The 14761-nt window shown below is 45.0% G+C and overlaps 1 protein-coding gene across 1 annotated transcript in view; it reads right to left on the reverse strand.

Annotated features, from left to right (window-relative positions):
• Nucleotides 1-14761, reverse strand: part of LOC124798806 (UPF0605 protein CG18335) — a 59914-nt gene that overhangs the window by 18388 nt on the left and 26765 nt on the right. The window contains exon 3 of the mRNA XM_047262336.1: nt 1264-1357. Within this exon, the coding sequence (XP_047118292.1) occupies nt 1264-1357 (94 nt within the window). The remainder of the gene's footprint in view (nt 1-1263; nt 1358-14761) is intronic.

The following is a 14761-nucleotide window of genomic DNA, read 5'->3' on the forward strand; positions in this document are numbered from 1 at the left end:
GCAAGTTTGTCTGAGAAACATCCTATTATGGAGTTCAGTACATTCTGTCTGTACCCATTTGCTGCTGCAATATTAGATAAGAAACACTTCCTAATGTTCTACAAAATTACATTTATTTGGTCACGAATCGCCTTTCGGCACCGATGCCTATGTAATTATTATGTTACTATATTAAATCATAAAATTATTAGATATCCATGAGTATAATTGTTTTTCTGACATCTCTGATCATAGGTTTCGGTTTTAATGAAATGTAATTTCTTGATTTTATATTTATTATCTCAGTGAAGATTAGAGCGCTAATAATTAATAAAGCGCTTCAGTATTCTGCAAGGATTTTTCAGTGTGCATCAACTGCCGCAGACAAATGGTAATTTTAGTAATGATCACTTCTATGGGCGTGAAGTGCATACGTGTATATTAGTTATACAATGGAAGACGAGAATTTACAGACAGTTATAAGCCGGCAGGAAAGAGGAAACAGTGAGATATAAACCTTACCACTCCGTAGCGGCGGTGAATCAAACACAGGTTTAATCTCGCGAGTGGCCCTCCGTTTACCTCCGTTTTGGCCACAGAATACAAAATCTTGCTTTGCACAGGAGGAACCAAATTTCCTCTATAATGGAATAACGAACGTTAAGAGAGAGTTCTCGTATGTGGACAGCCATTTTGGACAAAAATACGGAAACACCGCTAGAAATGAATGCTAGAGCCCTAAATGCCGATGCTAGCAAAGCCTGGCGGTTTAGCTGTAACATTTGATCGTGAACGGCACCTACGCAATGTACTCAATACGTTGCAGGTGTCACTCGTGGTCGTAATAGTGTTATGTGTAATTTTGTTTGCATTATCTCGGATCTAAGTGAATTCGAATGTGTGAAATTGTTGTTAGTATGGTGGCTTCTGCCTTAAGCAAGGTAGCCGAAATATTTGGTGTTTCAAGAGGCACTGTGCTGAAGATTTGTCCCACAAAGAGACAAAGAGGGAAAAAATCTAGCCCCTAAATCACAACGTGTTGAGTGATTGTAGCAGACGGTCTTTGAAGAGGATTGTGACGAAAAATAGGGGGACGACTGCTGCAAAAGAAGTTCATATTCAACATTTTGAAAGAATCGCAGCTTATCTGTATTAAGCGGTCGTTTCACTATCCATTCGACGTGCTCGTGGAAATACTGGATTCCGCAACGTAAATTATGTTTTACACCCACATTTATTTTAATCGAGATTTCTCTGTGGCGAATACTGTAGGTTTGTACGTACCTGCATATCCAGGAATCATCGGATGGCTATACTTGATGATGCCACAGGTGCGGTGCTGCACAACGTCTATGTCACGTTGAGTCGGGCGCTTCTCCTGGAATATGGGAAAAAAATAAGTCTTTCTCAAATTAGAAACATTACAACTGAGAAAATTCTCTCATTTATGCAGGGCCGCCTTGGCGTATACGACTGAGAAACTTTCTGGAAATTCCATAAAAGAAAGGTTGGTGGTCTTACAGCATGTATATTCTAAAATTTGCGGGAAACTCTTCGTATCTGAAAGGAGACAGCAGTACAACAGTCCATTTCTAACCCTTACCCTTTCATTAGATTCTCTCGGTGACCATATCTGCACATGGTGTCTCTATCGAAGCAAGATGTACATACGTGCGACGAATCCTGGTTGCGAATTATTCCACAAAACATAAACTGTATTCAGATTGTGTGTGTTAGTATAAAAATGTAATGGTTATAGACTGGAAAAAAGCAGAAAATTATCACCGGTCATTTCTTTGAGAGATGTGCAGTAATGCATATCATGTACAGAATTAGGTTTAAGATGTGGGAGTATAAAATGGATAGCGATCCTGTAGGTGAATCTTGTTTTGTTCGAATATGGCAACAGGAAGACGAACATGGACTCATGATTCCACCCAATTGTGGTGGATCTGAGCAGTAAAGGTTCCTATGAACATTGTGAAGGTAATAGATTTCCCAGATGTTTAGTAGTCAAAGTTTTTGGAAATAGATCATTTCGTTGATTGACAGTGAAATCACGTACCATTTTTGAGTGTAAATGGACAACCCTTATGAGCAGAAGATCTGTTATTTTGTTTATCTGCAAAAATTGTCCAAAACTTAAAAGTTTGATTATTATGTAATAGGATTTATTAAGCTCTCGTTTCGTATATTGTACTGGGTTTATCAAAGCAGTAGTTGGCATCATGACGTGCAAAGTAATCGGAGGCGGCAAAGAATCATCTGAACGAACCATGGGGTCAATGAATTAAAACGACTAGGAGATCATAGTGATAAAGTAATTACTGATGTACTGATGCTCTCGTTTCTCTTCGGAAGTTTGGAGTTTGTTAAAAAACAACATGTATCCAGTTGAATAACCTCAGACCACGTTTTGTAAGTAAAGGCGTAAGAAAAGCTTTCCTATAAAGCAGAGTTGATGAGTTCTGGTTTTGGTAGAAGAAGAGATCTTCTGGAGACAAAAAAAGAATTTTCATCGAGTCGGGGGTTCGCACACTTCTCGGAGCTGAAGACCAGCGACGAGGTAATTTATGAAGTAACTGAACCCTCGCAGCATACAAAGCAGGTCTCTAAGTACTACAGTTTATGGCCAATGAGGTATGTTAAGCAGACAGACCCAAAAGCTTGAGCTGTGACTGAATTATGTGACAAACGGTTACACTGATGTTCCACATATAAAGGATTGGTGATTGGTTTAGGGAACAGATCAGATTTTCAGCGGTAAGAAAAGTGACTCAGCCATAAGAGAAATGATTGCGTTTCTTTGCACGATGAAATAAAAACAACATACGGAGGATACGTGAAAGTAATTAATAATAGGAGCGACGGAAATTCTCGTTGCAGTAAAAACGTTTCTTGCTCTCCACAAAAAGCGACAATCTTACATGAAGTCTGTTGGAAGTGTGACAGTAAGAGACGGGAAAGGTATTCCCAATATGAAAACAATCCATTGACCCTCCTGAAAACATATGGTGTAATCGATGCAAAACATCAAGTCAAATTGCTAGTAAGTTACGAATAAGAACCAGGATTCAAATGAACTAATAGATTTCAGAGAATTATATCTCTCAAAGATACAGATCATAGCAACATACTTACCAGGTAAACGTTCTACCAGTTTATGACACACTAGAAATATTCGATTGCACATCAAAAAGTTGGACTGTTATCTGGAAGGTGAATGAAAGAAGTAAATGGTAGAAAAGTTACGTAAGAATAAATGCGACATCAGAGTGGCTTGATAATCTTTTGTAGCTCAATAACGAAAATATACCACCACATGTAGTGAAAATAGATGATTCTGCTACGAAGACAGTGTAATAGGAGTAATGTATCTAAGCTACATGGGAACAAGTAAATTATCTGCGCCACATTCCGATACTAGACCAATGTAAGTTCGCTGCAAATAGTGTCCATGGAGTTGACAAGAAGAGCAACAATTTAATGTAATGTGTAATATGTAATATAAACCAAACTAAAATTAATGGAATCACTACTAGAAATAAGAATTACACGCATAAAGATTTAAAATCACTTTCTTTGGTGGAGAAAGGTGCCCATTGTTAATGAACACACATTTTAGTGATCTTCCATTTAGCATATAAAACATAGCTCCTGATAAAGTTTGCGAAGGGAGTGTAGGAACTGTTGGCGGTCAACCCCTTCTTCCACGCTTAAGGATTTCGTAGTAGAAGCAGTTGATGTAGACATTATTAATAGTATCGGAGTACCCTAGTGTTACGCAAAACCTCATTTCTGCACATATTCAGCACTGAAATAATATCAATGTTACTACGTGTTGCAGACTGATTCTTTGTTTGATGATACGTGGATAAGAATTGCTACAATACTTTCTCCAGGCAGCTATTGACAACAACAATATTTTGGGAAAATTGCATTACGAAAACAGTGCTGTTTTGTAAATTAGTAAATGACAACCGGTTTAGGTCATAAACTATCTCTAAAGTGGAAAAAATGTCTTTTACAAAGGCAACATCGCGTGGCATTCATGCTTTTAACCATGAAATGAAGAACACTGACTACCTGAGCGACGTAAGAAAACCCGTGTACTCAGCAGCGTAACACTGACTCAAACCAGCACAAGTAGATTACTCCATCTACCTGTGGTTGTTTGAGCCAGTGTTACACTGCTGAGTACACGGGTTTTCTTACGTCGCTCAGGTAGTCAGTGTTCTTCATTTCATGGTTAAAAGCATGAATGCCACGCGATGTTGCCTTTGTAAAAGACATTTTTTCCACTTTAGAGATAGTTTATGACCTAAACCGGTTATGAAGAAGTGATTAACAAGACAGCACTGTGTTAATCATCCACTTTTCCAGATGCGCAAAACTATAGACCTATATCTCTGACGTCGATCTGTTGTAGAATTTTAGAACATGTTTTTTGCTCGAGTATCACGTCGTTTTTGGAAACCCAGAATCTACTATGTAGGAATCAACATGGATTCCGGAAACAGCGACCGCGTGAGACCCAACTCGCTTTATTTGTTCATGAGACCCAGAAAATATTAGATACAGGTTCCCAGGTAGATGCTATTTTTCTTGACTTCCGGAAGGCGTTCGATACAGTTCCGCACTGTCGCCTGATAAACAAAGTAAGAGCCTACGGAATATCAGACCTGTGTGGCTGGATTGAAGAGTTTTTAGCAAACAGAACACAGCATGTTGTTATCAATGGAGAGACGTCTACAGACGTTAAAGTAACCTCTGGTGTGCCACAGGGGAGTGTTATGGGACCATTGCTTTTCACAATATATATAAATGACCTAGTAGATAGTGTCGGAAGTCCCATGTGGCTTTTCGCGGATGATGCTGTAGTATACAGAGAAGTTGCAGCGTTAGAAAATTGTAGCGAAATGCAGGAAGATCTGCAGCGGATAGGCACTTGGTGCAGGGAGTGGCAACTGACCCTTAACATAGACAAATGTAATGTATTGCGAATACATAGAAAGAAGGATCCTATATTGTATGATTATATGATAGCGGAACAAACACTGGTAGCAGTTACTTCTGTAAAATATCTGGGAGTATGCGTCGGAACGATTTGAAGTGGAACGATCACATAAAATTAATTGTTGGTAAGGCGGGTACCAGGTTGAGATTCATTGGGAGAATCCTTAGAAAATGTAGTCCATCAACAAAGGAGGTGGCTTACAAAACACTCGTTCGACCTATACTTGAGTATCGCTCATCAGTGTGGGATCCGTACCAGATCGGGTTGACGGAGGAGATAGAGAAGATCCAAAGAAGAGCGGCGCGTTTCGTCACAGGGTTATTTGGTAACCGTGATAGCGTTACGGAGATTTTAAAAAAACTCAAGTGGCAGACTCTGCAAGAGAGGCGCTCTGCATCGCGGTGTAGCTTGCTCGCCAGGTTTCGAGAGGGTGCGTTTCTGGATGAGGTATCGAATATATTGCTTCCCCCTACTTATACTTCCCGAGGAGATCACGAATGTAAAATTAGAGAGATTAGAGCGCGCACGGAGGCTTTCAGACAGTCGTTCTTCCCGCGAACCATACGCGACAGGAACAGGAAACGGAGGTAATGACAGTGACACGTAAAGTGCCCTCCGCCACACACCGTTGGGTGGCTTGCGGAGTATAAATGTAGATGTAGATGTAGATGTAGATGTAGATGCAGATTATCATAACAATTCCCATGTATTAAGCATTTACATGTATCACGGAAATTTTGTTTCACTTCTTCAGCTAAGAGGTAACACCACTGTACAATTAAAAAGAAACATTTTTACTCGCTTGAAAATGCGTTGAACCTTCCAAAATATGAGGTAAAATGTGTAATCCCTGAAGAAAATTATTGTGTGGAATTCTGAGTCTTCCTCTAGCACCTCGAATGATCCGAAACGGCCTACCTGCGCCAACACAATACATCCGGTAGTGTCTGGGTGCAGTCAGAAGCATTTCAGAACAATAATACGTTCGCTTGGCGTCAAAAAGCGTCAGTACATGCACAAAAAAGACAATTCGTTTGCTCGGAATCTTGATTTTTGTGTGCAGGATTAACTTTTGATGATTTATTTGTTATCTTATAGTATACAGTTTTGTCTTTCAAGTAAGAATGAGTGGTAAGAAAGTGTACTCGGGCAAAGACGCTACGAAAACACTGAATCCAACGCGCCGTCGAAGCAGTATGTCTTCGAAGCGTCCAAAGAATGGATACGAGGTTGAGAGCTGTTCGGAAGGAGTGGGTTCTTCTGCTAAGAAATTGAAAGACAGTGACCAAGACTTTGATATGAATTACGGATTGAACTACAGGATTATAAATTTTCTTGCCGTTTTCTCTGTTATTTCTCAGCACATTGAAATGTAAAACGTGAAGTGCAGACATCACGCTGCAAGAACGCAGTCCTCGAGGTTTACAAAACACAATAATTGTTAGTAGAAACTGCCCAGAAGTTGCTGTACAAAGGAGAAAGTTTATATGGAACGCATTTGAAATCAACCGTCAAATCGTCCTAGCAGTGTGCCGGCTTGGGGTTGGGATAATCGGAACTGTAAAGCTTTGTGCTTTCATGTAATTGCCACGAATGATATTTCAGTCGTTCTATGATATATTAGTGGGTATGATCCCGAGCGCAAAGGCAATAGTACGACAGGCCAGTCATGGAGTACCACATTACTGGTAAGAGTTTTCTAAAAGTAGGATTTTTTAATTTGTTCATGTCTATAACACATTTCAAAACTTCAAATGCGTTTTTCCCGGTATATGGGTTTTCTAAACGGCATGCAGCATAACTCCAACAATTATTAGTCTTTATCAGAATGAGATTTTCACTCCGCAGCGGAGTGTGCGCTGATATGAAACTTCCTGGCAGATTAAAACTGTGTACCCGACCGAGACTCGAACTCGGGACCTTTGCCTTTCGCGGGCAAGTGCTCTACCATTTTTTTTGTTTTTTTTTGTTTGTTTTTTCCTTTTTTTTTTTGGTTTGTATCCAATGTCAGGCTTACCACCTTTGCTGACATACATGTTGTTGTACTATCGCATAAAGAGTGTCTACAAAGTCCATATGTTGACAAATAGTGGCTAATTAGAAAATGAATTAATTAAGGAAATGAATAAAACTGAAAATGCCCAAATGAAAGACATGAAGACATTGCGGATAGTACAAATACAAAAGAAACATTCTCCTGTAGCAATGAAATGAAATTCGTGTCGGGGGCGACACCTGCTCACGACCCGACGTTCGATAGAGCAAGAGAGCCATCTATCGACTCGTTCTCCAGACGTTGGTGTAAGACTGGGTCGTCTTCTCGAAATTAACTAAGGGTCCGTAAGTGTGATCGATGTCTATCTCGGCTTCTTCGTCTATCTCATCTCTCACCCGTCACACCCCATCTGGCCGGCGGGTCGGTAAATGTAAGTCGCAAGTAATTAGCGAAGTCTTGCCTATATTTCTTATGCTGTTGCAGCTTCGTGTGTCCATCTAGGAGCAAATGCCAAAAATCAATTTTGTCCTTTTCCGATTCGTTATACACGTAGCCCACCACCATTCCCCGCACCCATGTCACTGCATTGGTTTTTTGGACCGGGAAATAAGATTCTTGGGGGAAAAAAAGTGTGTCTGATGAAATTGTGTGAGGGGCGGAGCGTAACAGGAACGCCAATATCTGTTGTGCCAAGTGCCACACTGGAGCCGTCCCACTACATGCTAAACGATGTTCATCAGTGTCCACTGTTGCGCAGCCTAAACATAGTGGAGTGTCTGCCAAATGAATCGCGTGCCGCCGTTGATTCGTTGCGAACTTCCTATTTATCACCACATACCATGTTGAGCGTACCGACGTTGGGAGGTAAACGTTCCGTATAACGCGCCATATCTGTCGCCAGTTCTTGTCTGGGTACTTCTTTTCCAGGGTATTGCTGGGGCACCGGCGCAGTAAGAGTTGGTATACGTCTCGCGTCGTCGGTAGTCGTGTTGTTGGGAAGGAATCTCTGACATAGCTAAGCTCCAAAAAAAAAAAGACTTGAAATGTGACAGCTTCGGTGAAATATGGCCCACATCGACTAGGGGCAGCATTGAAGTGGGCGCTAGTACATCGGCCAACGCACCCGAGATATTGCGAAATTGACCGCGCCACTGTCGGAACATCGTACTGACGAATAACGCCCGTGCCTTTTCATATACGTTAACTAGACCAAGTCCACCCTCTCCAGGTGGTAGCGTAAGCGTTGTGTATCGGATCTTAAACAGGTGTCCCACACTCACGTAGGTTCCGAAAGTTGCTTGTATCCGTGATGCCATTTTGCGCGTTACAGGCAGGACATGCGCTACGTGAGTGAGTCTCGGTGCTAGGTATACGTTAACATAGGTCACCTTCTGAATCATATCCAACGCTCGTAATTTCTGTAACAGCACCATTGTCCGCATCAGCTTCAATATGCGTCGGTAGTTATCCGCTGCCGTCCGCTGCACATCCGTGTGGAACGTAATACCTAGGCATTTTATGGCCTCAACTAAGATGAGCGGGCCTTCCTCCCCCGGTTGTGATCCTCGACCGACATTCATGCAACGTGATTTTTGTAGATTAAGCACGCTTCCTGCCGCCATCCCGTATCGCTGTATCCATGCCAACGCCGTACGTACTTCTTCGCCGGTCCGTGCCACCAGCATCACATCGTCAGCATAAGCGCGGCAATGAAAGGTCAGTTGTGGCAACGGCACTCCCTCCAACCGTCTTCGGAGACCATATAGACAGGGTTCCAAAGCCATTGCATACAAAAATATCGAAAGGGGGCAACCTTGGCGAACTGACCTTGAAATAACAATGTAGTCAGTGCCCCGCCCATTCACCGAGACCTTTGATCGTACGCCGTGTAACAGTCGCATGATCACTAAGATGAAGGCCTGTGGGATTCCCAATCTGCCCATCACCGCATGCAAAAAGGTATGATCCACTCTGTCGAACGCATGATCGAAGTCAATAGCGACGAGTGCCCCACGCACTCGGCATGCCGCTGCTAATGCGATGATATCTCGGTAGTCACTGAGCGCCGTATGTACGGTGCTCTTATCGCCGAGGCAAGTTTGATCTATGAGGAGTCTATCAGAAAGTGAAGACCGCAGGCGAGCCCCAAGGATGCGCGCGAAAATCTTATAGTCGCAGTTCAAGAGAGTGAGTGGTCTATAATCTCCTGGATTTCTGCCACCGCGTGGTTTGGGTATTGGGATGATGATACCCTCCGTGAATTCGGCAGGTATCTCAGTCTGCGGTAACAGGAGTTCGTTGTACATCTGAATCCAGGTCCGTCCCATGAGGTATGCAAAGACGCGGTAAAATTCAATTGGGAAGCCGTCCTGTCCTGGGGACTTGTTCGGAGCCCCCCTGGCAATTGCGTCTGTCAGCTCGTCCTCTGTTATCGCTGTGATGAAAGTCTCCGCATCCAGTGGTGGTCCTCTGTCTGGCATTTCCGAGATGACATCATGTAGTGTCTCGTGGTCCACATGTACAGGTCGATATAACTGGCGGAAATAGTCGGTAAACACATGCGCAATATCACGCTCGTGCACAACTTGCTGGCCAGTTTCAGAGACTAGTTCCCTGATCAATGTCCTGCGTCGTCGTTGGCGTTCACGTACCACGTGGTGCATGGAGGGGGTTTCGGCAGCAACTGTGTCCGCCAATCTCGCCCGGACCATTATACCTTCCATTCTTAGTCTCGTCAGCTGTAATAACTTGGCTTTTATCCTGCGCATGGCCGTGTGCCTTTCCGGCGATGGTTGTTGGGTCATCAGCTCCCTCAGGGCTGTAAAATAAAAATCAGCCGTTGTGCGGTTCCACTGCGATTTGTCCTGCCCGTATCGTATCAACGTTCGCCGTAACGTTGGCTTTGCGCATTTAACCCACCACTGGAGAACCGAGGTGTATGCTCGTTGGCGGCGAACGCAGGTCTCCCAGGCCGACTCTATCGACCGGTGACATTCAGTGTCACGTAAAAGTGCACAATTCATTTTCCAGTGACCTTTACTCCGCCATATCTTCTGACGCGTTAGTGAAATCGTACAGACGTACGCCATATGATCCGTAAAAGCCGCTGGCCAGATTTCGGCATCCAGTATCGTCGTCCGTAGAGCTCGTGTCACGTACACTCTATCAAGTCTACTCGCCGAGTGTCCCGTGACAAACGTATAACCCGGTCTGTCACCATGCTGCAGTTCCCAGGTGTCCAGAAGCGCCATTTCGGTAATCAACGCACGCAGTTCTATGCATGGCACATAATGAGGTACTTGGTCCTTTTTGTCGACGACACAATTAAAGTCGCCGCCCACTATATAGTTATCAAAGCGTCCAGCGAACAACGGTGCTATCTCTTCGGTGTAAAAAGCCGCCCTTTCTCCTCGTTTTGTGGAGCCAGATGGTGCGTATAAATTGATGAAACGAACGCCGTCGACAGTGATCGCTATGCCGCGTGCCGAAGGGAGAGACCTGACGTCCTCCACTCCTATTCCTTCCCTGGTGAGAATCGCCACACCGCATCCACTTTCATCGTGCACTGAATAATGTGCCTCGTAACCGAAGAACTCTGGCGGCGATGTGAATCGCACTTCTTGTAGGAGTACAATATCCACGTCGGCAGCGCGTAACATATCTTTCAGCATTTGAATTTTAAGCGGTGTCCGTATGCCATTAATGTTTATCGTGGCAATGCGGTACGTCTGGCTTGTGTTCATCAGTTGTAGGGCGGTGTCATTAAGCGTCCTTCTGCACCCCCGGCGCTCCTCAACACACTAAGTTGGTCAACATTTCCCGACCCCTCCCGGCCTCTGGGCAGGACTGTCCTCAATCGTCGCGTTCGTATTTTCATCCTGTTCCTGTTGGTCCATTTCTTGCACCCAGTCCCCCAGCATATTTCCGGAACTGGTCGAAGGATGGGAGGTAACGTTGTCATCATTCTGATGTTGGACAGTTGTCATCTCCACTTCCGCCATCCGGTCTACAGAAGGAGAGTTCAAGTTTTTGTCGCTGTGTAGTTCCTGCATCGTCATCTCGGTACCTGTTGAATCCACTGGTCTCAGGTCGATACTGTCGTTGTCGTCCACTGTCTCCTCGGGACTATGGCTATCGTCAGCAGAAGTCAGTCGACGCTTCTTTCTTCTCTTCGGCGAAAGCTGTTTCCGTTGCCTTGCTTTCGCATCGGCTGTTGGGGTTGCGTATCCTCCGTCTTGGGCCTGGCCTATCACGCTCTCGGTGGAAGCACTGGCAGCCACCACGGATGAGCCTGGAGCGGTCGTCAGCTGCATCTCTTGTGCGGTGTCCTGTGTCTGCTGTGGTGGAACCGGTGGTCGGAGTTCCAGTCCGTTGGTGTTCATGTTCTCTATAGGGGGCAGCTGCTGGTGCCCAACGGAAGTCTCCCTCACGTCGCCTCTCAGGGCTTCCACAAAGGTCAACGGTAAGACAGTCGTCGGTTGTGGCGGCTGAACGTCTTCCCGTGGAGTCTGCACTAAACGTCGCTGGAGGCATTCCGAGCGGACGTGACCTTCTTTCCCGCACCCCGAGCAAGTGCGAGGTTGCCCATCATAGATTATAATCGCTCGACAACCTCCTATGTACAAATAAGAGGGGACGTGCTTGCGCAGTTCTATCCGTATTTGTCTCACCCCATTTAAAACGGGGTACGTGGTAAAACGCGTCCATTTTTCGGCCACATGGGATAGAACTGTACCGTATGGTCGAAAGGCGTCGGTAACAAGTTCAGACGGGACCTCAAACGGAAGTTCGAAGACTCGTATAGTGCGGATCCCCATTCCCGCGTGATCGACTGTAACCGCACCAACATTCCCGTCGGCATGACAGAAACGATACCCGTTCGGTGATCGTTGTAGAAGTCTTTCGCAAGCAGTCTCGTCAACAAGCTTGACATAGACGACGCTTGAAACGAGCGATAAATTGATTCCCACGATTTCCTGTGGATCGATTTTTACCTCTTCTCTGAAGAAACGTTCAATCTCGTGTGCCTTTGGTCGTGTATAGTCGTTCGCAAAACTGAACTTCAAAGTCGTTTTTCTGTACGAGTGTGCCATCTCGTTCTAGACTCACAACACCGCACACGCGAAGCTGCTCCGGCGTAAACAAACAGGCGCGCGCACCACAGCGCGGCCGGCAGGCAACACGGACCGCACTGTGTCACTGCCGAAGGCAGACTGAACAGGCCAGTCATGGAGTACCACATTACTGGTAAGAGTTTTCTAAAAGTAGGATTTTTTAATTTGTTCATGTCTATAACACATTTCAAAACTTCAAATGCGTTTTTCCCGGTATATGGTTTTTCTAAACGGCACGCAGCGTAACTCCAACAATTATTAATCTTTATCAGAATGAGATTTTCACTCCGCAGCGGAGTGTGCGCTGATATGAAACTTCCTGGCAGATTAAAACTGTGTGCCCGACCGAGACTCGAACTCGGGACCTTTGCCTTTCGCGGGCAAGTGCTCTACCATCTGAGCTACCGAAGCACGAATCACGCCCGGTACTCACAGAAGTAAAGCTGTGAGTACCGGGCGTGAGTCGTGCTTCGGTAGCTCAGATGGTAGAGCACTTGCCCGCGGAAGGCAAAGGTCCCGAGTTGGAGTCTCCGTCGGGCACACAGTTTTAATCTGCCAGGAAGTTTCATTAATCTTTATGTTTGAAAGTTTAACCTCAACTTTAAAACAGTACTTCAAAGTCAGCCACCAATATTTATTAGCAAATTTTGGTGAAAATCGTACGATTTTATTCAAACAGTCGCCTGTTGCACTAAATTCCATACGTGGTTCAGTAGCTACGCTTGTGTACGAGATTCATTCAAATGAAACCTGGTCAGTGATTCTACCTTTGCCTTACACGTGAGGTGGCGCCACGTAACTGCGGGTGTGGTGGCGTCATCTATTGGCAGAGAGACTGACGCGTGCGCATCGTTTGAGGTTGCATAGCGCCAGTGTGGCTTGACGCCGAAGAGAAGGTGGTCACACAAGTTATCGTCCACTACTGAACATGTACGAGAATAAGCAGGAGCAACGAGGAGTGATTAGATATTTTGGCGGCAGAGGGAGTTGGACGCCATGAAATGTATCGACGGATGAGGGCTGTGTACGGTGAGTACAGCCTGAGTCGCTCAAGTGTTGTGGAATGGCACAGACGATTCCTTGAGGGGCGCGAGCCACTGGAAGACGATGCTCGTCCTGAACAGGCTCACCGTGCCATCACACCGGAAATGGTTGCGGAAGTGAATGCTTTTAGTCTTTGACAACAGCAGAATCACCTTGGACAAGATCCATCGGTTACTGGGTATTAGCGTGGGCACCGCCGAACCACAATGCATCAACACTTGAACTTTCGGAAAATCTGTGCGTAGTGGTCTCACCACCAAATGACCGCCGAACAGCGCTATACTCGAGTGGCGCTGTCTCTGAGTCATCTGCAACGCTATCGTGAGGAGGAGTACGACTTTTTGTCGCGTATTGTCACAGGTGACGAAACATGATGTTACCATTTCGAACCGGAAAGTAAGCGTCAGAGCAAGCAGTGGAAACATGCGACTTCACGACCTCCAAAGAAATCAAAGGCCGTGAACACCAGTTATGGTAATTTCATGACGTCCATTTTTGACCACAAGTGCTCACTGCTTTTCCAGTTCCTGGAACGGGGAAACACCATCAATCGCCAGCGTTATCAAGCCCCTTTACAGAAGTTTAGACAAGCCATCAAGTCGAAACGCCGAGGCATGTTGTCCAATGGCGTTATCCACCTGCATGATAATGCCCGCCCACAAACAGCCAATGCGGTGAAGACGACATTTCTGCAGTTTCAGTGATAAACGCTGGAACATCCACCGTACAGTCCCGACGTTTCACATTGTGAATTTCATGTTTTTGGACCTCTAAAACCAGTTATTCATGACCATCGATTCGCAACGGACGACGAAGCGTGCGACTGGATCCAGGCTTGGATCCGACAGCACCTTGCTAGCTTCTTCTAGGATAGAAGAGCCCGGCTAGTGTCGTAATGGGATAAATGGGCCAATAGTTTTTGCGACTGTTTTTGACTATGTGTACTGAGCATGACTGCATTTTGGAGGTAATAAAATCGTTACCGTTACTGTACGCTAATGATCGGGTTTCATTTGAATGCCCCTTATAGTTTATATTGATGTTTTTCTTTTTTCTAGACTCAAACTGGCGCCGGTTATAGTACATGCAGCTGATCGCCACACGCCTTGGCAGAGGTGCAGCAATGTCACCTTTTTTTATTATTCTGTGGCAAAACCTTTTTGTTATATACTTATGTAGATGCTCAATAATACCCCCGGTATTACTTCTCTCTCGTCTTCGTTCCGACCAAAAGAAACTGTCAAGGAACTGCCTTTTTTACACCACTGTAGTGGTCATACCTCTTAGGTTCTTTGACTTATTCCACATCAGTGAGGACCATTTCACTTAGTACTATGGGAGGAATATTAACATATTTTTTGTCTGCGACCGTGTGGGCTGCAGATTCCTCGACTTGCGCCGTGGGGTGGTGGGGTTTCGGGTTCCGCTGGATAGGTCAGGAGTCCACTACACGCAACAAGCGGCTACACGGGTAGCAGGGGTTGTGTGGCGTGGGCTGGGCGGTTTTTTAGGTTAGATGGCCTTGGGAAAGTACAGAAAGGGCAACAGCCTCAACGGGTGCGGGGCAATGTCAAGACATGCGGGGACCAAGCAGCAATCGGTATTGTAATT

Source organism: Schistocerca piceifrons, chromosome 5 (genome assembly GCF_021461385.2).
Source record: "Schistocerca piceifrons isolate TAMUIC-IGC-003096 chromosome 5, iqSchPice1.1, whole genome shotgun sequence".
NCBI lineage: Eukaryota > Metazoa > Arthropoda > Insecta > Orthoptera > Acrididae > Schistocerca > Schistocerca piceifrons.